At 34.4% G+C, this 25,156-nt stretch overlaps 3 protein-coding genes across 3 annotated transcripts; 2 read left to right on the top strand and 1 right to left on the bottom strand.

Annotated features, from left to right (window-relative positions):
- The first annotated feature begins 2,136 nt into the window (after nucleotides 1-2,136).
- LOC110413515 (FCS-Like Zinc finger 8-like) lies at nucleotides 2,137-4,335 on the top strand. The gene is made up of 3 exons (XM_021424357.2): nucleotides 2,137-3,003; nucleotides 3,106-3,952; nucleotides 4,049-4,335. The coding sequence occupies exons 2-3, from the start codon at nucleotides 3,159-3,161 to the stop codon at nucleotides 4,116-4,118; spliced, it is 864 nt and encodes a 287-aa protein (XP_021280032.1). The 5' UTR covers nucleotides 2,137-3,003; nucleotides 3,106-3,158; the 3' UTR covers nucleotides 4,119-4,335.
- A 4,446-nt stretch (nucleotides 4,336-8,781) lies between these two features.
- LOC110414328 (flocculation FLO11-like protein) lies at nucleotides 8,782-11,693 on the bottom strand. The gene is made up of 3 exons (XM_021425453.2): nucleotides 11,418-11,693; nucleotides 9,182-11,285; nucleotides 8,782-9,086 (listed from the first exon to the last, which is right to left on the bottom strand). The coding sequence occupies exon 2, from the start codon at nucleotides 10,930-10,932 to the stop codon at nucleotides 10,288-10,290; it is 645 nt and encodes a 214-aa protein (XP_021281128.1). The 5' UTR covers nucleotides 10,933-11,285; nucleotides 11,418-11,693; the 3' UTR covers nucleotides 8,782-9,086; nucleotides 9,182-10,287.
- A 6,809-nt stretch (nucleotides 11,694-18,502) lies between these two features.
- Nucleotides 18,503-19,739, top strand: LOC110414329 (late embryogenesis abundant protein D-34-like). The gene is made up of 3 exons (XM_021425454.1): nucleotides 18,503-19,040; nucleotides 19,134-19,478; nucleotides 19,575-19,739. The coding sequence occupies exons 1-3, from the start codon at nucleotides 18,702-18,704 to the stop codon at nucleotides 19,737-19,739; spliced, it is 849 nt and encodes a 282-aa protein (XP_021281129.1). The 5' UTR covers nucleotides 18,503-18,701.
- The last annotated feature ends 5,417 nt before the right edge of the window (nucleotides 19,740-25,156 follow it).

Raw genomic sequence — 25,156 nt, 5'->3', positions numbered from 1 at the left:
ATTAAGTTTGATTTTTAGGGAATGAAAACATTAAAGTGAGATCAAATCACTTACCTGATTTTCTAAAATTAGAAATCAAAATCCAATCATTGAAATCATTTTGAAGCTCGAAGATGATGAAAACATAATAATCATCATAATTTTAAAACTTGAGAGATCAAAAAATCATGCTGATAACGTGTTATAAAATAAATCTTAAGAGAACAAATATAAAAAAAATATAAGAGAAAGTATTTAGAGAGAGTAAGAACATTTTATTTAAGTGTATATTTACAAATGAAGTAAAAAGGTCCATTTATAGGCTAATAACACCTTATCTAAATTGAATTTACAAAATGAAGATAATACTGAGTGATTAGATTGATGGATTAAATCCTAAGGTAGATCCAATCTAATTTACATCCAAAACTAAGTAGATAACATAAATAGATATTCACAAAAATATTTATAAAAAATAAAATATAATTATGATTTCTTGTACTTGTTGAATTACTCTTTATATGTGGAGGTTGAACATGAAGATGGAGGCTTTTGAAGTAATCAGTAGCGCATTTAAGAATGTTTCCCAGCCTAACAAGTTTCTTATCCTACAGGAATGAAGTGACTGGGAATAAGAAAAACGATGATAGAAATCTTGTTTGCAGGAGATATGAATTCCAAGAAGACATGTATATATATTTACTTTGCTTACTGGTAGTATAACATTTGTTTTGTTTCCATTACTTACTTGTCTGGAAATTTTAATACCTTTAAATGGGGATCACCTTCCCTCACTAACTATTGGCGTTTGATTGAAGGACTATCCTATCCTATCCTATCCTTGTCTCATTCCACGTCTTGAAAGCCTATATTTTCAGGTATTCAATTACTGAAATTTGTTTTTTAAACAACACTGGCTTGTAATCAATTGCATTTAAGCGCTGTATTGAAGCCTTTCATCCTTATCCAAGCCTAAGCTTGCTTGGGAAGAGAGTTAAATAAAGCATTATTATTATATATTATGAAGATTATATGCAAGAATAAAGTTACCCTTGGTCTCCCAACCTTACTATGGACCCATCAATGAATGCTTTGAGGACAAAGACACATGAACTTCAAATACCTTTTTAATTACACGTTTAAACATGGTGCATGCAGTTTTCAGGTCCCATTTCTGTCCTCCGCAGCAACAGTAGTCTGTGTTAATTGGCCTGAGAGTTTAGACAAAGACGAGGAAGAGTGCGAGTGATTATTCTCTCCACTTCATTCTTAGGAGCACAGGGCGAGATTAGAGTAGATCAGAAGGAAAGGTTAAAGGAAAATTACGATGACATGCAAAACACAAGATTGGAATGCTCTGATTCTACCTTAAACCATATATCCTCTATCCCAAAGGCCAACCTTCCGCTTAATTTGTACATCTTAAGTGTTAACAATGTTTGTTTTTGGCATATAAAAGCAATATCTCAATGCAATAAACCATATGGAACTCTATTTTATTGCTAAACTCTGCTAGCTCATTTGTGTTATACATGAGAGTTCTTAGTTTTTTAACTGTCAAATGACATTTACAATTACAAAATATTAATCCCCTCCCATTTTACAGTAATTAAACAAAACTTAAAAAGGCTCAATATCACTCTCTGGTTACATCATCACTATTATTGAGAAAGGTTTCTTATCCTTTTCATCAGCCGGTGGAATTGGACTAAACCATTGCAAACATCAGGCATTGTTGACTTCGTTTCATTGGTAAAAAAAGACCTCCGCTTGTCTTTGACATGGCAACCATAGGCAATGAATATGATTGAAGATAAAAAGAGTATTCAGTTTAGGGTTGGCAAAACCAGTGCCGTAAATTTTTGAAAGCAAAAAACAAAGAAAACTAAGGAAAAGCTATTTAATTAGCTGTGACATCATAATCATTTCCTACGAGTGCGTGCGTTTATTTCCAAATTCAGAAAGCCTGCCGAGTACAGTGAAAGATTGACAACACAGCAAGAAAGTCAGGACAAAATACCATTAAAATCTGGGCTCTGAAACTCTATCCACTAAAGGACAAAACTCACTTCAGTTTTTTATAGAATAGAAAAAGGGGTATTGAAAGGAAAAAAAAAAGATAAAAGGGTTATTGCCGCTGGACGTTTTCAGGCTTTTACCGCAAAAACCATTAATTCTCATGCATACGCTTCCCTCTCTCTCTCTCTCTCTCTCTCGCTCTTTAAAAGGCACACCCAAAACAAAGCTATACCCTTTTAAGCTAAAGCTTTTTTTTCTTCTTTTCCTCTTAACCTTTTCTCTCCCTCTCTCTCTTGCAAAGTTTTGCCAATTCCTGGCGATTTTGCAGGGCTGAATAAACTGAATAAAGAAGAGGTTGGCAGACTGAAATCGATGTCAAGAATGAGAGCCCACTAACAGAAAGTAAAAGTTCAGACATCAGAGAGAGAAAAAGATCGAAGCTTATCTTTCAAAATTTCTTTTACTTGATGGTGATGATGGTTTTCTTTTCATAGGGAGTAGCAAACATCTATTACCATATTTTCCTGAAACACCCAGGAGTATACATAGATACAATTTTTTTGCAGTAAAAAGCATGCAAGAGCAGTTGTTTGTGCCTGCTCTTGATCATGTGCTTTGCATGCGGGTTATTATGATGGGTATCGATTCTTGTCCTTGTTGAAGCAGTTTATCGAAGAAACTAGGACAAAAGACGAGACAAATAGGGAAACCCACATTTTTTGTTTTTTTGTTTCTTTTATACTGTTCTGTTATGGAGGCTACAGAGATTTAGGAAGCATTTGAATTTCCCAGAGTGTGCGTTTCTTTTTTAGAAATAAAAATTCTTGCTTGGATTTGTGTGTAAGGGTTTGAGAGGGATTTCCAGGTAGAGTTTCAGCAGAAAAACAGAGAACTTGTTTTCCTTTTTCTATTCTCTGTTACGTACCTACTTTTGAACAGCTAAAAGTGGTTTCTGCGACTAGCGCAAGCAGCAATTCAAGGTGGTGTGACATTAATCATTTCCAAGTGAGTTCATTTCTTTTCTGACTTTCCATCTCTTCCCTTTCAATCTCATGTTCCTTGTGCCTAATTAATCTGATTCCTTTTTTCATTTTTGTTTTATGGCAGTTGTTTAATATTATAATCTCTGGGGCCTGATATACTTCGGATAAGAGGTAGTTATGCTGAGGAATAGGTCCAGAGCAGTGACCAGCAAGCAAGCTCTAATGGCTGATCACAGCTCTCAATCATCCCCTGCCCAGAATTACACTAGACCAATCCCATCTTTCTTTGGTTCTCCAAGATTTAAAGCTTTCACCACAAAGGGTCTCCCCGATACTGAAGCTGTCAAGAGTCCTACTTCAATCCTTGATAACAAACTATTATTTCCTCTTGGTAGCCCCTTTGGTTTAGATATAAACCAGCCAAAATCCCCAAGAGTTTTCTCACCTAATAACAAACAGCAGCACTTACCTGAAAAATTAGACTCAAAAGGAATTGGTCTTGCTATAGTCGATGCACTCAACGATAAGCCAATTGAGGATAAGAGTTCTCGCGAGACGAGTAACAAAATGGTTTTGTTTGGAACCAAGCTCAGAGTTCAGATACCTCCACTCCCATCATCTTTACGTTCTCCAACTACTACTCCAAAATCTCCAACTGATTTCGGAATCAAGACCGGGAATTCACAGTTATCATCAGCATTTGCCTCTCCCGATTTTGGTATCCATGTAAAGGATTCTCCTCGGGTGTTCACTGGATGTCTTCCTGTTAGGGAAATGGAGCTGTCTGAGGACTATACATGCGTGATATCTCACGGGCCTAATCCCAAAACCACCCATATATTTGATAATTGCGTTGTAGAGAGCTATTGCACGCTACCGGATAAGTCCAAGTCGGCACCAGAGAGTTTCCTCAGCTTTTGTCACACTTGCAAGAGGAATCTTGAACAGAAAATTGACATATACATGTACAGGTTCGTTTCCATTTTTTCCTTTTTTTTTAATCTGATAAAACTGGATTCTGTTAGGTTTAAAAGCTTAATCTGATAATTGTTTACACTGTAATGCAGAGGTGAGAAAGCCTTTTGCAGTCAGGAGTGCCGCTATCAAGAAATGCTCCTGGACGGAGAGGAGAATTAAGATTTCCATTACTGCTTGGAGAAATTGTTTTCTGTTGCGGATGATTGATTCTATAAACCAAACATTGCTAGCTAATATTACTTATTTTTCTTTGTCGTGTTTAGTTTTCTTTCTTTTTTTTCTTTAACCCTCTCCCCTGCAGATAGAGATAAGAGAGGATGAGATAATGTAGGCTTAAATTAATTTTGTTTAAATTATTGCCGATGGGCTTTTTTCCCTTTGCTGTTTAATAGGTGTTGATGCATGATTGAAAACTTGCCTTATCGTTCTGCATTTTTTTAAAGAAAAATTACATCAATCATCATACATAAATAATTTAAACAGGGGAACCAATTATTTCACTGATGAAGATTCTCATGCTATTGTGTTTCTTATCACTTTTCTGGCGATCATACCCAACTTTGTCTATATGGGTTGAGAAAGAAACATCTTAAAGAAAATATTATATTATGGAAGTTTGATATATGAAACTGACATTTTCAATGAGATAGATCCAAACTCTAGTCTCGTTCTAGATCAATGCTTAGAGGAGTGGACCAATTACCTATTAGTAGTGGTTGGGAACTTTGATCCCTTGTGCACAGATAAGTCCAAATATTCAAATTGTAACAAAGAAGCTTTTCAACGTGAATTATCCATCCACATCATTGCCAGGTCCCTCTTACCCCATCCTTTCTCAAAGAAAGGAAATATAATAATGATGATAATGATGGTGAGAACAGTAATAGCGATGATAATTTGTATTAGGCGAATGAAGAGAAAGCAACTTTCATTTCCTATATCAATGAGTCAAGATAAGACTCGTTCAAAGCAGTAGCAAATTTGGTAAACTCCTGTGATTGTTGTGTGAATTTGTACCCTTTAACAGGGTTAGGTACTACCATAACCATGATTAGAGAAGTTCTAGAGGAGCTGCATCAAAAAGCAGCTATAACATAAAATAGTAAATTCCATCCATCACTCAACGAGCTATCTACCCGCTCTTAATCAAAACCAAATTATGCAGGAATGCTTAGGTTTTCTGAGAAAAGGGAACAATGCAGATGAGTCTTTTACAAAAAAGACGTTACGATCAATAAAATGGCTGGAAATGCAACTTGATGGTAACAATGCATCGCTTTGAGAAACTCTAACATAACTATCAAGAAAAGAAAAAAAAAAGGGCATCAGAGAAGTATAAATGACAGAAGCTCGCTTTTCTGCAATCTATATATGATTTGTTTATCCCAGAAAATTGCCAAATAGCTTGCTTAATTTTTATCATCAGACTCAGCCAACCTAGTTCTATCCCCACTTCACAAATTCAACCGATATATTTCTCTCGTCTTTAATCACTTCCATTCTTTCTTGGATAATTGAATTTGTTCATTCATCCATAGAAGAATAAGTTGCTACAAAGAAAAGAACCAACCCGATTTTAGTTATTTGATAGTTTGTAGATTTATAATGCATCCAGGAATTGAATGTACATGTCTAGATTTATAATGCAATAGCTTGGGTATCTAGCATATCAACAAAGCAGGCTGTAAACCTGTCTTCTCGTTGTCTTTCTACATCAAATCCTGAGCTTCGATATCTCAAAATTATGGCTAATTGTTCAAAGTGCAGCGCTTCTGCTGCTCTCTTAGATAACAACAATGGATACCTGGCTAGTCCAAGCCTGTTTAACACTATTGACGGTACGGTATTAATATAAACGTCGTCCCCTCAAGTTAGGATGACTGCTCGAATCCATTAGTAGCGTGTTAAATGCATTCTCCACAAAGTCTAATTAGACATAGAATATCAACAACTGCTAGGTTTTCAGATTTATGGCATCTGTAAACGTGAATTTTATGTATAATTAATTTATACTAATTCAAGACATATCATAACAGATATTTAAAATACAAAATTGGTACTTGATTCTTAATACATGATTTGATAATGAAATCGATATTGATCATATTAATTGTTGAGATTAAGTGTATTAATATCTTCTTATTCCTTGATCTATTAATTCTCTAATAAATGAGAATCTTAATATTTTTGTATAGACAAAAGAAGAAACCTATCATTTCTTTTACGTAGTGATTCCTTAATCCTATCCATTATAAGACTTAAGATCTTTTCATATGAGCTTACACTTTTAAACTCATATTTAATATTGAAATCTAATACACTTATATATATAAATATATTTGAAAAAAAAAATTTGAACGTTATATTTTTTGAAAGAGAAATCATATACTAATTAATAAACTAAATGCTTGAGTGTGAAGTTTAATATACTTTATTAAATCATAATTATAATATTATTATTTTATTAAAATCAAATAAATTTAATTTATTTTTTATATAAAAAATTAAAATAATATAAATTATCACTTTATTATAGAAAAAAAAAAAGTAACACAACAGTCATGGTAATATGCCTCCACGTCTGGATTTGAGCTATCAAAATTGAAACTATCCGAGGTGAAAGAGAAAGGGACAAAGTCCTAAAAATTAATTTTGGAGTCCAGTCGGCCGGGCGAAGCGAAGACAAGCTAAGCAGTAATTCTCAAAGTGATTGAAGATGGCCCGATTCGTTATACGAGCATTAGTGTTTATCAAACTGCACATGCCTTGTCATGTATTGTGCATCACAATTATTAGATTGACACGTATGGACTTCGACCTTTGTATCGATTGCTGATCCCTTCACTCTTTTTACTTTTTCATGTTATTTGCAAGTATATTGAAATTGAACCAAAATCTGTGATTGGCCAGATAAAATAAAATTAAAAAACTTGGTGGGGACTGGGGAGCAAGCGGCAACCCCCATTATTGTTCCCGGGCAACTGGCTGGTTGACACCAGAAGAGATGAGACGACAACAACAAGGACAATGAAATTTTAGAGCCCCTGTTTCTAAATTTAAAACAGAGGAAGCCATGGGAACATGTTCTTGTATTCAGAAACACCGTTTATAACTCCCTCCGACACCCTAATCACCAATCATCTATTTGTGAGCTTAAGAAACAGGATTTGGAAGCACATTAACATTGTCCTAAAGTCAATAACTCCACCCATCACAAGCCAAGATCTTGCTAATAACTTCTACCGTATCGAATGGTTCAGAAGAAATCGCTTTAACATTTGGATTCACTGTCAACCATTATTCAGACATAACCTTGCAAGCCAATGCATCAAAACTGAAGACATTGAGTCGCTCGTTTCACACTTGGAACCCCATATCCGAATAAAGAAGAGAAGGAGGAACTAGAATTTATCAACCCTTTCAGCACAGCAGGAATAGCTTCTAAAGCTTCGCCGGACTAATCTTCTATTCCTCAATTTTGAGAATAAAGAAAACAACAATTCCCAGATCAGATACCCATTCATATGCTTTTATACCAGCTATGAAGACTTGAATTCAAATATCATTTCCTTAACAATTTTTTAATTTTACATTACATGAATCTCAAAAATATTTAAATGTAAATTGCTATCAATAATTAAATTAAACTTTATATAAATCTTAACATCACTCGTATAAATGTTAGATAGATCTCACAGCCACACTTCCAAAGAATAATTAAAAAAAATAAGTAAAGTACTTTTACTTTCTTAAATTTTAATCGAACTTTCAAGTAATTTTATTAATTTTCTAAATAGATATTTTGTTTTTTAAAAATTTTTTTCATTTTACACGTAAATTCAACAATTAGTCAAATGTTAATAATTTTATTATTTTAATAATATGATAATATTAAAATAATAATTTTATTCTTTATTTATTTTAAAAATTATTATTATATAATTTTTTAATAATTTTTTATTAACTTCTAAAAAAAATACACCCAAGGGAGATCGGTGCTCCCAAAGGGCGGGGAGCACCAAATCAGCGCTTCCCTCCCTTGGGCGCACCGACTTGTGCTCCCCTTTCTTAGGGAGCTGAGAAGCACCCCCTTTTTTATTTTTTAAATATAAAAATAATTTTTTAAATTAATAAAAAATATTTTAATCATTTCATAATATTTATTAATAGTGTTTTTACCTTTAAGGTGAAATATTCATTTCAAATATCTAAAATTTCAATTAAAACTTAAAATGTGAAAATAGTCTATCAAAAGAATTTAGGAAGAGAGAAAATGGAAATCAATCTAAACCATAATGTTTGCTTGAATCTTTTAATATTTTGAATTCAATTTTGTCTTCTATTAATAAAGTGATATCAAAATTATTCCTAGTCCAAACCAATTTATTAATTTTTGCATTATTTTTTATTTTTCATAAAATATAAGTATCTTATTAATAAATTTAAATAAATAAACAAAAAACAATATAAAAAGTTAAAATTATTTGAATTTGAACAATCCAGAAACGGAACCAGTGACATTTAATTGGGATCGCGTTGGTTTTTTGATAATCAGAGGCCCGGTCGGAGTTGGGTTTGGGGTGCATCGCTTTGAGGTATATATAGATTAATATATTTTATTCTTTATTTAATTTTATATTTATAGATACGTATATTATTAACAAATTTATCATTTAAGACAAATTAGAGGGACTCATTAATTATGGAGGGCCTTAACCCAATTTCCACTCCCACATTTAAACTTTGACAAAGAACCTGAGCATTTCTAAGTCCTCAAGTTACCAGGAAGGATTGAAGACAAAGCACTTGCCAACTATGATAATTTAACATCACAATAGATTGGTATTCCAACATACTTAAGCACCATAATGCATAAATACAAGTGACAAACACCCCTAAGAGAACATACTTAACTCTGAACATTAACATTGCACTTTAAAGAAAACACAGTCCAAAACTACAAAGCCCAAAACTACAAAGCTAATGCTTCAAGAACTCATTGGAAAGTAAGAAACCGATAACAAACATTTCTGAGACAGGTGCCCCTACAAGACTTCATTAGCGACTACATCTAAACACGAAAACATCTTTAATAAAGCCTCCTAAAATACTTATCCCAGTAGCTCCCTGTAGAAAAATATAGAGCAGATTATTAGCAACAGTTAGCAAAGACTTTCTAGTAAACTAACATAATAATCTAAAGTTTCATGGAAAGAAAATACCTTGTAAGTAGCTTGGCACAGTCAACAATCTCCAAGAAAGATGGGCTCTACGAACACTACAGTGAGAGAGTGGCATTACCCACTAGGACGAACAAGACACAAACAACACTTGCGACCGGGCATGGCAACACTGACTAACCTAACAAGATTCAGAAGCAGAAGTGACATATAACCACTTTACTTCCCCTTCCCATTTTTCCCTTTTAAAAAACAGAAAAAGATGGTGAGGAAGGAACAACACCCTAGCAGAGTGTAGAGGAGAGAAATCCTTACTAAAAGAAAGAAGAGTATATTGGGGATATTTGATTGTTAAGCAGCCAATTCAGGCAACGATGGACAAAGGAAAAGTGTAACAAGAAAATGAAAGATCATGTAGGCAGGCTACTTGAGGCAAGGCTTAAAAAAAGAAACAAAGGGAGTAATCAAAGTTAGACTACTAGAAACGGACACTGATTGGAGACGAAGGAAATAAAAATGATGAGATAAAAAATAAAACAGAAACCTAAGGGATTTGCAGAAGCAATTTAGTGGAGATTCTACAGACTACAGTATATACATTGTACCTAATACAAAAGGAAGATATTAGTTAAAAGTCCACAACTGAACTGAGACCAACCACCCAGGACTTGGCATCGTAAGATGTCAACAAGTACATAGTTTCCTTTAAGTCCAAGAGATAAGAAGGCAGTTATCTGTGAGTTTCCTTTAAGTCCAAGAGATAAGAAGGCAGTTATCTGTGCAATTTCATGACAAAGAAGAGTGCAGGCAATCTTGGATTCTAGGATAAGCTCCCTGCTTTCTGAACAGCTCGAGTCATCTTCTATCCACGTTTACAGAGCCCATAATCACATAACTTGTGCGTCTTGTTAACAAAAATTTTCATAACCAGCACCAAACTCTCACAAATCATTATTCAAAAAGCCAAATCTGGAGATTGTCGACCTACCATTGCCATTACTTCCTCTCCTACCACCCCCCAAAGAAAGCTAAACAAATTCATACTGACCCATGCTACCAACCATTTTATTCAATCTATATACAACCTAAAACTAACTCCAATTTGCACAGTAAACTTATTTACAGGAGCTGAAGAGCTCCTTCACTTTTCAGTCATCAGTGTTCTCAAGATTGAGAATGCGACGTAAAGTCTTAGTTGCAGAGTCAGCACTACGAAAAAGTTCTGCTACAGAAGGGCTAAGCTCCCTGGTGGGGGATGCAGGTGCAGACTTGGCAGTTGGGTGAACATCAATAACAGGGTCAGAAGCAGGCAAATCAAGTGACACGGTCCTCTTTGCACGAAGCGAGAACTTGGGTATTGGCAAAGAGCTAGGCGGTGGTGAATTGGAATAAGCAGGTCCAGCCCAAAGCTCAGAGTACAGGAAACATTCCCCAGAGATCTCTTCATTAAAAGACTTATCATTTCCAGGGGTTTTGTTGTTGTTAATAGGAATAGGAGAACTTTTCCTGGTAGTCTCCAAGTGTGTTCCGTCAACTATAGGAGATGGTGTTTTCAAGGAAGATGATGTGGAAAATGATGATGATGATGAGGGAGGGGAAGATGCCCTTTTGCGTATAGGAGTAGAACTATACTTAAACGGGGTTGGAAGTAATCCTGCTCCAGATTGAAAAGTCCTACAGTTAATCCCTCTGAAATTTCTAGATGGTGATGACCCAAATCGAGCTGGCCCATGTGGCTTCACCCTGCTACAATACTGATTTCTATGCTGCGCCACCACAACAAGAGTCTCCATACTTCTCTTAATTTTGATGATCAAAATTCACTAATTCAACGATTCAACTCGGTCCTGTGATAACCCAACTTCTAAATCCACTAAATCCTCCCTACAGACCACTGAAATACAATAAAGGTGACAACTTTGAGGGCTAAAATCATACCCAAAACGACACCTTGAACTTTAAGATCTTCGCCATGACAGATCCAACAACATGATACTTAAATCAAAGTGATTTAATTTTTTGTCTAAAATTACTGCATCAGAAACTTCGTAGATTCAAAGGAAAATCATGGTAATTACAAAAACCCACAACCCTATTGCCTCGAATCAGACAAGATCTTCGTAGATCACAACCATCAACCATCAAACTGTAAAAACAACGAAAATAAAGGAAAACTTTGAGAACTGACAGGCAAATAATAACCCCAAACCTTAAATTAAGAGCAAACAAAAATTTGACAGTCATTTTCTCGGGAGAAGCTTGGGAGTGGGAAAATTACCGGCAAAAGGCTGGCCCTTCAGAAATTATAAGAGTGAAGTGATCTGATATTGTTAGATCTGAAAAGAGAGTGAGAGTTTCTTCTTCTTCTTCTTCTTCTTCCTTCTTTCTTCTGGTGAACGATGATTTCATGTAAATTTTTACTGGGTTCTTTTTTTTTTTTGGCTTCTACTAATTTTACGAAAGCGGTTTTTTTTTGGGGGGGGGGTTCAAATCAAAACGCCCTGGAAATGAGACCCAAGAGAGGGTAAGAGAGGAAGAGAAGAAGCAGAATCCCACGGATCTGAAAGGACTTTGTCGCAGTTATATTTAAATATCGTACATGTACTGTGTGCTCCTCCGTTTTACTGAGATTTTTAGAGGAAAAAAATATGGGCCTCGTTTTGACCCGATTTACGATTTTGACATTTTATTATTCTTTTGACGCATGGGATGGGAAGGAAAACTATGAGTTGTTACATGTCTGTTTTACCCTCGGAATCATTTTTATTCCCTCTCTTTGAAAGGATAAACAATATGAGTATAAACAGACAAATAAAATAAACTATTCATCTAAAGAAAATAAGTATGTTTGATTTGGATTTTATATTTGAAATACTCCCATTTGTGCTTTTATTTTTTTTTATATGTATGGACTTGTTTCTACTTCTTAAAACTTGAAAATAAAATACCAAGTATGAAAACACATTGGAAGAGCATTTTAAAAGTCCATTAAAATTGTTTTCAAATGTTATACTACTATCTTATATCTTGAATTTTTACTAAAGTGTCAAATATATAGTAACGATCAATTTCCATTCTTTTAAAAAAAAAACAAACAATTTCCATGTAGAAATAACCAAATTTATCGATAAATTAGTGGTTTTAAATGCTTTCATGGATATAACTTAAAAGGGGAGCCAAGGAAAGAATCTTGGCCCTAAGGAGGTTCCCACAGAAGTGGCTGCGTGAACCTTTGGTTTCATTGTGTAAGTCATGCTAGTTGACACTTGAGTTATATCATTTGATGAAAATTCATAAAACTTTATCACATTTTTAAAGACCTTCAAGAGTGTGCAAAATAGGGATTAAAATTAATGCAAAATTCAAATATTTGTTATGGTTATACCTTCTACAAGAGAGCCGCAAGCCTAGTCAATCAAAGACCCATTGAAATTATTCACCATTTTTGTTAGTGTAGTAAGCTCAAATAGAGTGAAATTTCAAGAGAGGATGAATTGGAACTTTTGAAAACTTTTGCAAGTTTTGAGATGATAAATACTTGTAAGTTAATAAAACCTTTTTGAGGCTTATTTAACATAACAAACTCCTAAAAAAAAATTTATTTTCAACAAGGAGAGAGTTTGAGAGAAGGAAACTGTTTGCACAAATATTTTATAGAAATTCAGCCTTTTTGTCTACGTCTTCACCCTTATCTTAGTAAGGGTTTTAAATCCACTAATAAAATTATTTTATTTAGGTTTAAGCATAACTTTTACGACAACCTTTTCAAGACTAAGATTTAACCTCAACTTTTTCAATGGTTAAGGTATAACTAACACTACCTTTTAATGATTGAAGCATAACCTTGTCAATGGTACAATAAATGAAGTAAGGAGCAGCAAGAAAGCCATTTTAAGGCAAATGTGCTTAATGGGTACAGAGATTATCAAGAGTAATAAATATGAAGTAAAAAGGTTTAGCTCAAAGCTCTAATATAAGAAGACTTGAATGTAGGGAGAGGAAATGTTGATTTGAAGATTTTTAGTTGCTTTTTTGTTTAGAGATTGTTTTTGGAGTTTCTTCTTTAATAAATGTGGTAGAGAGCTTCAATTTATAGCTTAAGAGCTTTTTAGAGTTGTTGGAGATCATTAAATGCTAAAACTAACCATTGTGCGCCTTAAAGGCTGGTCTATCGTGTTCCAAGGTTCGACCCTTTACAAAAGGGGGTCGATCCCTTGTTTCAATTTTTTTTAGAAGGGATCAACCTTTTAAAAGAGGGAAGTCGATCCCTACCAAGCCGCATGAGATAAAAGGCTCTTGAGTTCAGAGGGATCATCATTTTAAAGAGGAAGGGTTGATCCTTAGCCTTTAATGAAGGATATTTTTACCTTGTCAACACTAGACCTTGTCAAGAGATTACCTGCAACATCATGAATCAACAACACTAACCTAATGGCGGTATATAGGCCCCTTTTATCCTCAACCTCTACATTCAGCAAGCCCACCATCTACAATTCTATACAACCTACAACAACAACAGTAACATCAAGTAACCTTTCTCTACAAACTTACACCACCACCTTCCCCTCATGGCGTTTGTGCTCAGAAAAGCCATGCAAACAATTTACCATTTGCAAAAAAAAAAAAAAATGAAAACTTTTTCCATAACAAGATTATATTTGGTTGTTTAATACTAATTAATCCTAGCTATTTGGTAAAAGTTTGTTATACTTTTGTGGCTTCACAAAACTTTGTGTCTCAAAAAATCTTCCACCAAGTTTGAGCTGTTGCAAACCTCAAGCTGTCCGACCTTCAATGGTGATTCACACAAGATACAATAAAGAATAACACCAGGAGTGGTCATGAGGTTTTCTTGCTGCCAAGAGTGGTCATGTAGCGATCATACTTCTGTTGGGATAATGCCTTAATGAAAGGATCTGCTAAATTATCCTCTATGGGCACACGCTCAATTTTTATGTCACCTCGTTGAATGATTTTTCTAATCAAATGGTAATTCTTTAATACATGTTTAAATTGTTGATGAGACCTTAGTTCATTTGTTTCCACACGGGTGGAATTAGCCAACTTTTGTTGAGAGGGCTAAACCAATATCAAATAACATTAAAAAATAAATACTCTTATAAAATTACAGATAATTGTCCATGACAAATCATATATCATGTTCACAAACATCAAGACTTGTTACATGATAAGCATAATGTAAAATTACTATTGAAACATAATTATATATGATCATTCATGATCAGATTATATGTTGTATCCACCAAGTCAAAAATAATTTATTCAATTATATACCATTTGATTCTTGAAATGAGAACTAAGAAAGAGGATGATCAAAGACCAATAAAAATTATATTATGAGGTTTAAGTCCTAGACCCTTTAATTTGAAAGGAGGAAAAATAGTGCCTAACTTTGAGCATTATTAAACTAATTAATTTAACAAAAATTAGAGGATGCTCTTGAGAATATAGCAAGTACATAGTAAAAAAAATATTTTTTGTTCGAACATCATGTTTCTTCCAAAAAGACGCTCGAGGGCTGAAGCATGCCATGTTAGCTCCGAAACGGTAACCTAACAACCATTCACCATTCAATCTCTAAGCTACCGCCGATGTTTTTGTCAAAACCCCATATCTAAGCAAACCAAAACGTCTACCCCTGTTAGAACATTTTCTAGGAATAAACACATTCAGCACTTGACAGAACTGGCTACCAATTCTGCCTAACCATCGTCGACCCACCCCAGGTGGCCGATTGTTGACAAACATGGTAAAAATCTTATAAGGATTCCGATTCACCTGCCAATTCTGGTTCTGTTTACAACTTCTTTCTACACCGCCTTTCATTATTCACTTCCCCAAACCTCTTTTGGCCCCTACAAAATTTATCATAATGAAGATGAGATTTGTCCCAAAATAATATGACATCCATGGAAGCAATACACATCGCTATTCCATATTTGTGCATCAAAATCTTTGAAACTCTTAAAGTTTGAGAATGTACACTCAAAATCCTTATCATGCAATGTATATTGACGATCATTTTAAACTATTTCATTGAATAAAACAAAAGTTGATTGCTTAAGGGAGAAGATGAAGACCTAAGAAGACATTTTTGAATGAAAAAGTAGCGTATGTACCATTTTGGAATACAAGATCATTTTGTTTAACACAGAACACGTGCAACTAAATAAACAATAAAGAGTATAGCAGTTAGCATGTGCAACTTTATGAAAATGTCGGTTGTTTAGCTAATCAAAATCGCAGTAGTAAATTTCTTCACTTCTCTGTGTGTTTTTGTTCTTGATAACTAAAACACAAAAAAATAATGTTATTTTAAATAAATAACACTGCTTCAATATCTTTTATTTAATACTTTCCTTAATTTATTTATATCGCAATTTGCACTCCATCTGTTATTCCACCAAATAATAGAAGGACACTATAGTCATTTAGCTACCCCTGCATTGTTCACATTGATCAACTTGGTTAGTAAGTTGTCCCATTCAACGGAACATTAGAAGGAAAAACGCAAAAAGCTCAAGGGTAGTTTGGTAAAAAAAGAGGAAAGGCCGGATATGTGGGACCCATAAAAGTAGAAGCAAATGGACATGGTTCTCAGCATCAGGACAAAAGCTAGGGATGATAAAGGTTTGTTGGAGTGCAGTGGGCAAAGGGCGCTGATTCTTGATAACTATTCACCAGCTAACACGTGCCGGTTCTTGGGGCCAGGATCTTCCCATTCTTTTAACCTTCACCGTCTGATCAGTTTTGAAGAAAAATAGTATCAACTATCAAGTGGTTCTTTGCTTGGTGGGATCAAAATGTGAAAAGCTGGCAAAGAAAACGTTTAGTTGAGCTTTATTTTGAACCCCGAAGGGCTTTACCAAAACTGCCTACTTTTATAGATTGCCAAAGTACACTTTACCTTTCATTAATCCAATAATAATTGAATATTATTTTTCCTCTTCAAATACCTTCTTTTTTGTCCTTCATTTCCTTATAATAAGTAGGGGGTGTATCTCTTTTTTGGCTTTTTTATTACTACTGCCACTCCCTCTTTTCCCAACCATGTTTTTGCATGATTATGCAGGAAATATCTTTCTTATTACAGTCATTATTTAATGTTAAGCTGTTGATTATAGAATATGTTTGTGATTCCTCATTGAGTTTATGTTGTCATAAAAGGATCAAGTTCAGTACAACACCGGTACACCCAACATCACCATAAAAAATATATAGGAGTATATTATGGATAGTATAAATAAGATACAAGCGAGACTCAGGTGAAACAGGTTCTCTGTCTGCAACTACCCTTGCCACGTAAAATCGATTTAAGCCGTTCTAAGTTCCTACCTGTAAAATTTTATTTACTGTTTTGCAAGTTGTCATTTAATTGAAAAAAGTAATATATACAAAATATCTATATACACATGTACACGTTTTTTTTTCTTTTTTCGAAACATACATGTACATGTATGTTAACTACTAGTTTGATGTAGTATAATTTTTTTTTTGAAATATAAATTTTGTAAAGCAGTTTCCCTATGTTTCTGTATATATTTATCTTAATGCGCAAGCTTGATGTATTATGTCAATAAAAGTCATTAGCAAAATATTAAAGACTTTGGATGGCATGATGGCTTAGTACTAATAAAGTCACCCTTCAAAAAAAATTTGCTAGTTTTTAATTTGCTTTTGAGCAAATCACTTGTTTGTTCATTAAATTTTTCAAAATTTTTTACTTTAATTGTTCAAATTCTTTTAAAAAATACCATTTTAATCACTAAATGTTACAAGTATTATTATTTTGATCATTCAATTATTAAAAAATAACAGACCTCCACATGACATTTTACGTCATCTGCTCTTACTACATGAATACCATTCATATTAATTGTTCTTGCCATGTCATATTTTGAAAATAATTTTTATTGTTACGTGGACATGTACACTTGTTTAAGGCAGCTGACATAAATGGTTATTTGGAATATCTATGAATATTTGTTATTTTTGAAACGGTTGAAGGATCAAAATAATAATATTTATTTTTTAAAAAAGTTAAAAATAACACTTATAAATGTTGATAATTAACTTTCAAATTTAAGTGAACAAAATAGAAATTTTGAAAAATTAGATGAGGAAATAGATAATTTACTTTAACTTTTTAATGTTAAAATCTTTATTTTTCAAAAAGAATGGCTTTTACAGGTCTGCTCATGGCGGTTGAATAATGGATTGATGGTTCTGCCCTTTGGAAAGCAATAAGGAGCGACTTCCCTTTTATATGATCATTGTACTTGTAGGTGGCAAAGACGACATGTTGTTTAAAATATGATTGTTATCTTTTGGTAGGATACGAAGCTTTTCTTTAGTAACATGCACCTAAATTATGAACATTTTTTTTATATAAAATATATAAAAATATGTGGATGCTATTAAGCAATGTATTGAAAGATGACCCTTGGCGTTGGCTTTGAATGTACCTGCCTTATGATGCATTGCGAATTATCATTGCTTTCACATGATGGAGGGATCCCACACACGTTTGCTTTTGATGAATGGGCAATGTTTTTGGTACGTGCACTAAAGGGTTTTTTGAGAGTATATATGCACTAAAGTTACTTGAAATTCTTTATTTCAAACAAAGCATAACTTTATTTAGAATAAATAAATTAGTGAGCTTTTAATCAGAGCGAGGTGGACCAGTCAAACTCAATTGAGTTCGTGGCAATACAAGCATTAAATAAAATGGTAGGGGATCAAGTAACTTAAATAAAGTTAAGAATTTTAATTTTTAACAATTAATTAACATCTCAATGACTCCCCCTAATACTAAGAAATCAATTCAATCTAGAAACTTTTTAACTAGTTCAAACTCAAAAAATAAAGAGATAAAAATAAGTCATTGTTTGTAAAAATAAAGAGATGCATAATCCATGTGATTCTGCCAAAAAATATTATCAAAGGTCATCTTTCAGATTACATCTACTCTAGGGTAGAATTTCTTAATTTCATAATCGACTACCATTTTCTTATTCAAATCAGGGGTAATAAATGCAGCAGTGAGCCCATAATGGGCCAAAGGCCAAATACAATCAGGGGTCGATGCCCAAAACATAAGTTAATGTGCTGTTGACCAACTTTTGCTGGTGATCAAAATAAATGTAGCAATGAAGAGAAAAAAAAAATGAAAAGAAAAGAATAGAAAAGAGCGAGCGAGAAGGGTTTTCCTTTCTTGTTTCATTTTTCCTTTACTTCCCAGTCTCTATGCTCCGACCCAGCCCAAGTGTACAACAAATGGCGAACTCAGGTTCAGCTTAAGCTTTTAACCTTGCCATATGTCGCATTTTGGGAGTTAGACTATGACGAGTTTGAAAACTCAAGTACCCAACCACCATCTGTCAACCCAAGCTCCATATGTCTTGTTGCCTCGCTGAAACGTGTTAAACTTAATTATACGTGGACTACGCATTTATATACCCTAATACACCACCACGACCCTCCGTAGTGTTTTCTCACGAAATCCATCAGTCTTTGATCCACAGTTCCACTAAAACAAATGAGCCAGAGACAACCAAGAAGGCCCCAAGGCGATCAAACTTCCGACCAGGAAGCTATCAAGTACGGCGATGTTTTCGATGTCACTGGTAGATTGGCATCTAAGCCAGTTGCACCACGAGATGCAGCTACCATGCGCACTGCCGAGAACCAAGTGCTTGGGAAGACGCTTGATGCCAGTGCTGCCGCTGTAATGCAATCTGCAACTGATGTAAATGTGATGTCCGGTGTTGTTGGTCCCGGCCAGGGCAATAAGATGGTCGAAAGAGTGGGCGTTGCTGTATCTAAATCGAGAGACGTCCAAGGAAAAGTTGTTGTCGCTGAAGCTATAGCTGGCCAGGTTAAATATTTTCTTGTCTCCTTGCATTTTCAACTCACGATGCAATTATTATAATATGCAAGTCGTAAGAGATTGATTGTTTTTCTCGAGCAGATTGTAGGGCAGTGCACTCCATCTGATGCTCAAGGGATAACCCCTTCTCCATCTCCAACTCCAGTTAGAGGGGATGAGGGTTGGACAACATCTCCAACTCCAAGGGGTGCGGCTGATCATAATGGCATCACCATTGGAGAAGTTTTGGAGGCAACAGCTATCTCTGTTGGCGATAAACCGGTTCATCAAGGTGATGCTGCCGCAATACGTGTGGCTGAGGTGAGAGCTGCTGGCAGCAATGTGACCCAACGTAGAGGCCTTGGCGCCACAGCTCAAGCTGCTGCCACTTTCAATGACCGTGTGTCTTATGATTATAACAAGATGACGATATCCGATGTTCTATCGGTAACTAAGACTTCATATATACTTTGCCCTTCACATAATTAGCTAGACTAATAATTTTTCCCAATTCGTCTTTCCTGACAATTTTGTTTGGGACAGGATGTTTCTTCAAAATTGCCTCAAGATAAAGCGGTGACAAGTGAAGATGCTGATGGACTGACAGGCTCGGAGCTGAGAAACAAGCCTGACATGACACCCACGCCCGGTGGAGTGGCGGATACCATGGCCACAGCTGCTAGGGTAAATCGGGATGACACGCCATGAAGCTTTCGTGTGTATTTCTTATAGTAGCTCATGTTACAAGACCGCTATATATTCCAAATTTTGTAACGATAGAGTTCATCTCGGACTAATGTGTGTTACATGTATATCTTAAATAGCAGTTTTTAAGTTTCCTTTTGTGTCGAACGTGTTCGAAACTCTTGTATCGAAGCAGTTTTATGGTAGAAGTATTGTAATTGAAATTTGCTTGTATTTGAGCATTTTACTCATCATGATCTCCTTCTTACAGAGTATATCATCTCCTTTCCTCAACTATTTAAAAAAAAAAAAAACTTGCTTATCCCATAATAACAGTAGCCCATAGTAAACTGCAAGCCATTTCCAAGATAATATAAATGAATAACAGTAGCTCATAGTAAACTGCAAGCTATTTCGAAGATAATATAAATGAATATAGTTGAATATTTACATTTTGTTTAGGCTACAATTTAAAATTTTATTCGATTAATATTTTAATTTGCATGTAAAATTGAGTAGTTCTGTAATTTTAATTTTTTGTTTCAGTTGAGATTTGTTTTTGTTTTACTTTGGATTTATATTATTAAAAAGTAGGTGAAATTTTTTATTATAAAAATAGATTTTTAAGTTTTAGAAATTAGTTTAGTGTTTTGAAGCTGCGGGTGCTTTGAGAGCTTTATAAGTTTTTTTTTTTTGGAAACGTACAGATGATTTCATTAATAACTTGTTATACAAAGAAGCCATAAAAGGCTAGAGCTGCAGAAAAGCAGCATCGAAACTAACTAGAGCTTTATAAGTTTTGTGGGTGTTTTGAAAGCTTTTAAGTTTTAAGTTGTTTAACTTTGTAATTTTGTTTTTCCAGTGATGCTGGAGTAGTTTGAGTGTTTTTTTAGGTATTATTAAAAGAAGGTAATTGATTGTATAGAAATACAATATTTATTAATTATTTATAAAAGATATTTTTTAAAATTTTTATATAATTTTTATTATTTATAAATATTTTTTAAATTATATATATATAGATTTACTAAAAATAAAATTTATGAAATATTACATGCTTTGTTAAATATAGTATAAAAAATTATAATTATGAGAATCTTATTATATTGAAGTATTTTTTTAAAATTAGTTTTTATTTGAAAGTTTTATCACACAAAATATGGATATTGATAAGATAACGCAATCGATACATGGTCATGTATTTTATTTGTGAAATGAGTAGTGAGTCTCTATATGTATGAAGATATTTAAATTAATTTGTTGATATTTGTTAAATTATTTCGGGAGTAGATATAATATCCTTCCAAACAGTTATGATTGAGAAGTCCGGATGTGGGGAAGTTGTAGTTGGACTACTTGCAAGATGAGGTGCCTCTTCGATTAGAGGTAAAGGTGGAGCTTCAAGAGAAGGTGTGCGCAGATAATCCTAGGGGGCCTCTGGTGGAGTTGAGATAGAAGTAAGATGTAGGAAAATTTTAGTTGGACTACAGATAGGATGATCTTCGATCAAGGCAACAAGAGGTCAGCTTGGAGCTGATGCAATTGCTTGATTTATGCCACCTACCTCATCAAGATCAATCCTAATATTGTTGCCCTCTTTGTTACGTGCACCATCCTCTCTATCCATCGACCGACTCTGTACAATAAAAAAAGTCAAACACATTAAAACAGTGTATACATCTTACATGTAATAACTCATGCAATGAAAAAAGATAAAAGCTCATACCTTATAATGGTTGATCAGCCGACTAACAATCCGATCTTCTAGTCCTTGTAGTGACTGCTGGATATCCAGATGCATTAACTGCATTACCAACTACATGTCCCGTTGGATCTCCAACTACATTGCATGCATATGCATCTGCATGTCTCACTCAACCTCTATCTGGAATGACTGCATCTGCATTTGCATGTCCATTTGCATCTCTATCCACATTAACTATAGGTCCTTCTTCCAATATGTCCACATCTGATGCATCTCTCACTTAAAGATTGTAGTCATTTGAGAATGCAGTGGCGGGTTGCGCGTTTGAGCATTAGGGCAACAATAGAAGCAAAAGGAGAAGCAGTGTGAGGAGTCACAGTAACAGCAGCATGAGGAACAATAAGAGGAGAATCAAGCGCCTCAGCAGCAGTGAACTGGGCATGGACCTCATCGTTCATGATGCAATTCCACTTAACACATCTTCTTACCGTACTTTTTTATTTACGATCCATTATCTTCCTCCTTTGTTAAGGACCGAATTGTAACTGACCCTCCAACTTCCATAATAGAATATATTGTTGCCCCTCGAAGATATTAACTTCAATGTCGGCTCGTACCTGAGCATTTGGCTCATTGGTTGGTGCATTATCGCCCTACCTAAAGAGCAGAGTTCGAATCCTTCGTCCTCCAATTATATAAAAAAATAAAAAAAACTTCAATGTCGACCCAATATGCGGTCAACATCTCTTCCGTAGTTAGCTCCAAGGTCCCGACTGCTTACAACTGCACCAAAACATACATTGCCATTAGATTGAAACCTAGCTACCTTATGACAAAAAAATATAATTAAATAAAATAAAAACAATATGGTTTCTTTACTCACCTTGCCTTTTCTCTCCAAACCTGTAATATTGACGTGGAAGCCTATAAGCCTTTCGTCACAGTGCCATTTTAGCATTCTAGCATTCTTGGACAAACCTATCCAAACAGGCGTTGCCTTCCAAATAAACTTCAAATATCAGGAATTGCTTCCAACACCCAAAACTACACATCAGTTGTAAAACATTTTACTCACCTCATAAAATCTTATACAAAAAGAATAATGAAAAACATTAGGGTATAGCACACTGAAACCCCCATATAAATTTGTAGAGGTAATAACGTTTCTTCTCTGCTACTCACACTGTTGGAGGTTCGAAACCCCTTATCAAGTAATCGACAGTCAGACTCCAAACATATGTGCCTTATGGGAATGCATTTCAATCGTCGATATTCTCGACCAACAATAACAACCATAAAATCACTAATCATCTGTAGTCTTGTCCGAATAAAACATTACTCGCGATCAAGAAAAGGCCCATCTTGGTCGCGTTTCCCTCTTGTTAAAACTGTCTTCCCTTGAACGTCTTTAAAACTTGTTGTATTTTCACCTCGCTCCCTGATCCCTAATATCGTTGATGATTTCCTCCAAGGATGGCCTTATAAGGAATGAAATAAAGGCCGATAAGGTACCTAACTTCAGTTCTGTCACTAGGTAGAACTCCCTCTTCGAGAATCGGGCTTTCGTTTTGCTTATGGCAAACCATAACTCACCTTTGATGGTGTAGGGTTCATTGATTCTACATAGCATTAGGTTGTAAATGATACTAGCACAGAATAAACTCTTCTCTAATTTGACATCCATCATATGTCCAAAGCATGTTCTCTTCAAGGCTTCCAACTCATTTACTTTACGCAGCATCTCACGTATCATATGCAGATACAACCACCTATAGTGGATGTTAATGCCAGCATTAAAGCCCCACCGATGCCTCAGCATATAAAACAAAGATTCCACATTATTCTGTTCTGTTCCTATTCTAACCATCTGCAATATAAAACAGATAACATTTTCATTTTAGTTAATATGATCATTGTAGATTAAAAAAACAATAGGAATTTATAAGAAATAGCCTTCCTCATAAGCTCACTCCAAAAATGACCCTCACAATAATTTTAACTATTTTAAGACAACCATGAAATAGAATAATTAATGCAGATGTCGAGCATGGATTATTAAGTAAATCAACATATACATATTAAAGCATTACAGTTGACCCAAAATAATACATAATGAACGTAACGTTGGTTATGCAATGCTATATAGATAAATTTCATACAATTATAACACTCGTACACTTTCATATAGATAACAGTCATGCAATGCCTTATAAGAAGTCATGCAATGACCTATCAATAAGTCACGCAATGCTAAGAACAACTAAACTAATCACGTATACATTAAGTAATGCCATGCTTGAACAATATTCATACAATGACATATCAACCAGTCACTCAATGTTAAACCCTAAAAATAGTACCTAACATAATTACGTACACTCTAAGTGATGCCATGCCAAAATCCAATCATGCGTAAGGTGTCAACCACGTATGTAAGCCCTCAATCACACAATACTTAAATCTTAAACCCAATTTTTATAAAAAAATGATAATGCATACATATCAACCAGCCACACATGCTCTGTCACTTTTTGACCACAAAAACACTAATAATACTAACTTCATGTTTATATTCAACAATTTCAAACAACAAGAATATCAATATGAATAAGCAATATGCCTACATTTATGAAGAATAACAATAGTCCTAAAAACATTTTTTTAGATGATTAAAAATAAGAATAAAAACATATTATACCTTTCTCCTAGTAATATGAACTTTCTCTCATTGCTCAATATTTGAACTACCTTTATGTAAAAAAAACCTACTCCAAAATGCTTCTATCGTTGCAAAAAATGCTCACAAGTTGAACCAATGAGGGATGCTTACAACAGAATTATTTATATAGAGATGTATGGTCTGTCTATGAGAATTGAAGAGTTACACACCTTGTAAACATACTTGACCTATTAATAGTTTCAAGTTGAGACGCAAAGTCAAACAAATAGGTCAGTTTCATTAAGGGTAATTTTTTTTTAATTTTAATTCTCTTGATTAAAAACAATTAAAATTATAAGGAAGCCTATTTTCAAAAACACCTTATGCATGGGCCTATTTATAAAAAGAACTCTATATACAATCATACACCTCTAATAACCTTTTAAACATACAACCAATTTTTTTGCTCTATAGTACTTTTCCGTCTGAATCCATAGGAAGAAAGCCTTTTATCTACACAAAAATGAGTTAGCAAGAACAACCAAAAAGACTTCAAATGGACGAATTTTCCTATCAAGAACCCATTACCATTGGAGAAGCTTTAAAAGCAATAATTCTCTCTATTAGTGACAAATCGATTGCAGTGATGCAGTGGCAATACAAACGGCTGAGATAAAAGCCATTACTCGCTGTGATAGACCACTTGGAGGGTTTAGTGCCACTTTTTAGTCTTTGGCCACTTTGAATTCTCGTGTAGCGTAAGACGAGGATAAGATCACCATCTTTGATGTTTTATCGGTAACTAAAAAACTCCATAATTATTATAGATCCCTCAATTAGATTATTAGAATGATGAATGGAGTTTTACCCAACTTAACTTCCTTTGGTGGTTTCCTTTTGAGACAGGGTGCTTTTACAAGGTTGGAACATGAAAAAATTATGACAAATGAAGATGATGGAGGGGTAAAACGAGCAAAATGGACGACTAAGCTTGACGAGAGTACAACACTTGGTGTGATGGTGGTGTCAGTTAAAATTATACTATGCAAGTATACGTATCGAATAGATAGTATATTA

The sequence above is a fragment of the Theobroma umbraticum genome, unplaced genomic scaffold (genome assembly GCF_002168275.2).
Source record: "Theobroma umbraticum cultivar Fairchild unplaced genomic scaffold, ASM216827v3 scaffold_4.1, whole genome shotgun sequence".
Taxonomy (NCBI): domain Eukaryota; kingdom Viridiplantae; phylum Streptophyta; class Magnoliopsida; order Malvales; family Malvaceae; genus Theobroma; species Theobroma umbraticum.
Note: the sequence above shows the minus strand (reverse complement) of the source record. Positions and strands in the feature narration are given on the sequence as shown.

Bases quoted from the DNA above. Each gene is read 5' to 3' on its own strand.
- LOC110413515 (XM_021424357.2), top strand. From the start codon at position 3,159: ATGCTGAGGAATAGGTCCAGAGCAGTGACCAGCAAGCAAGCTCTAATG. The intron at 3,953-4,048 runs GTTCGTTTCCAT...ACTGTAATGCAG, and splicing joins ATTGACATATACATGTACAG to AGGTGAGAAAGCCTTTTGCA.
- LOC110414328 (XM_021425453.2), bottom strand. From the start codon at position 10,932: ATGGAGACTCTTGTTGTGGTGGCGCAGCATAGAAATCAGTATTGTAGC.
- LOC110414329 (XM_021425454.1), top strand. From the start codon at position 18,702: ATGAGCCAGAGACAACCAAGAAGGCCCCAAGGCGATCAAACTTCCGAC. The intron at 19,041-19,133 runs GTTAAATATTTT...TTTCTCGAGCAG, and splicing joins CTGAAGCTATAGCTGGCCAG to ATTGTAGGGCAGTGCACTCC. The intron at 19,479-19,574 runs GTAACTAAGACT...TGTTTGGGACAG, and splicing joins CGATATCCGATGTTCTATCG to GATGTTTCTTCAAAATTGCC.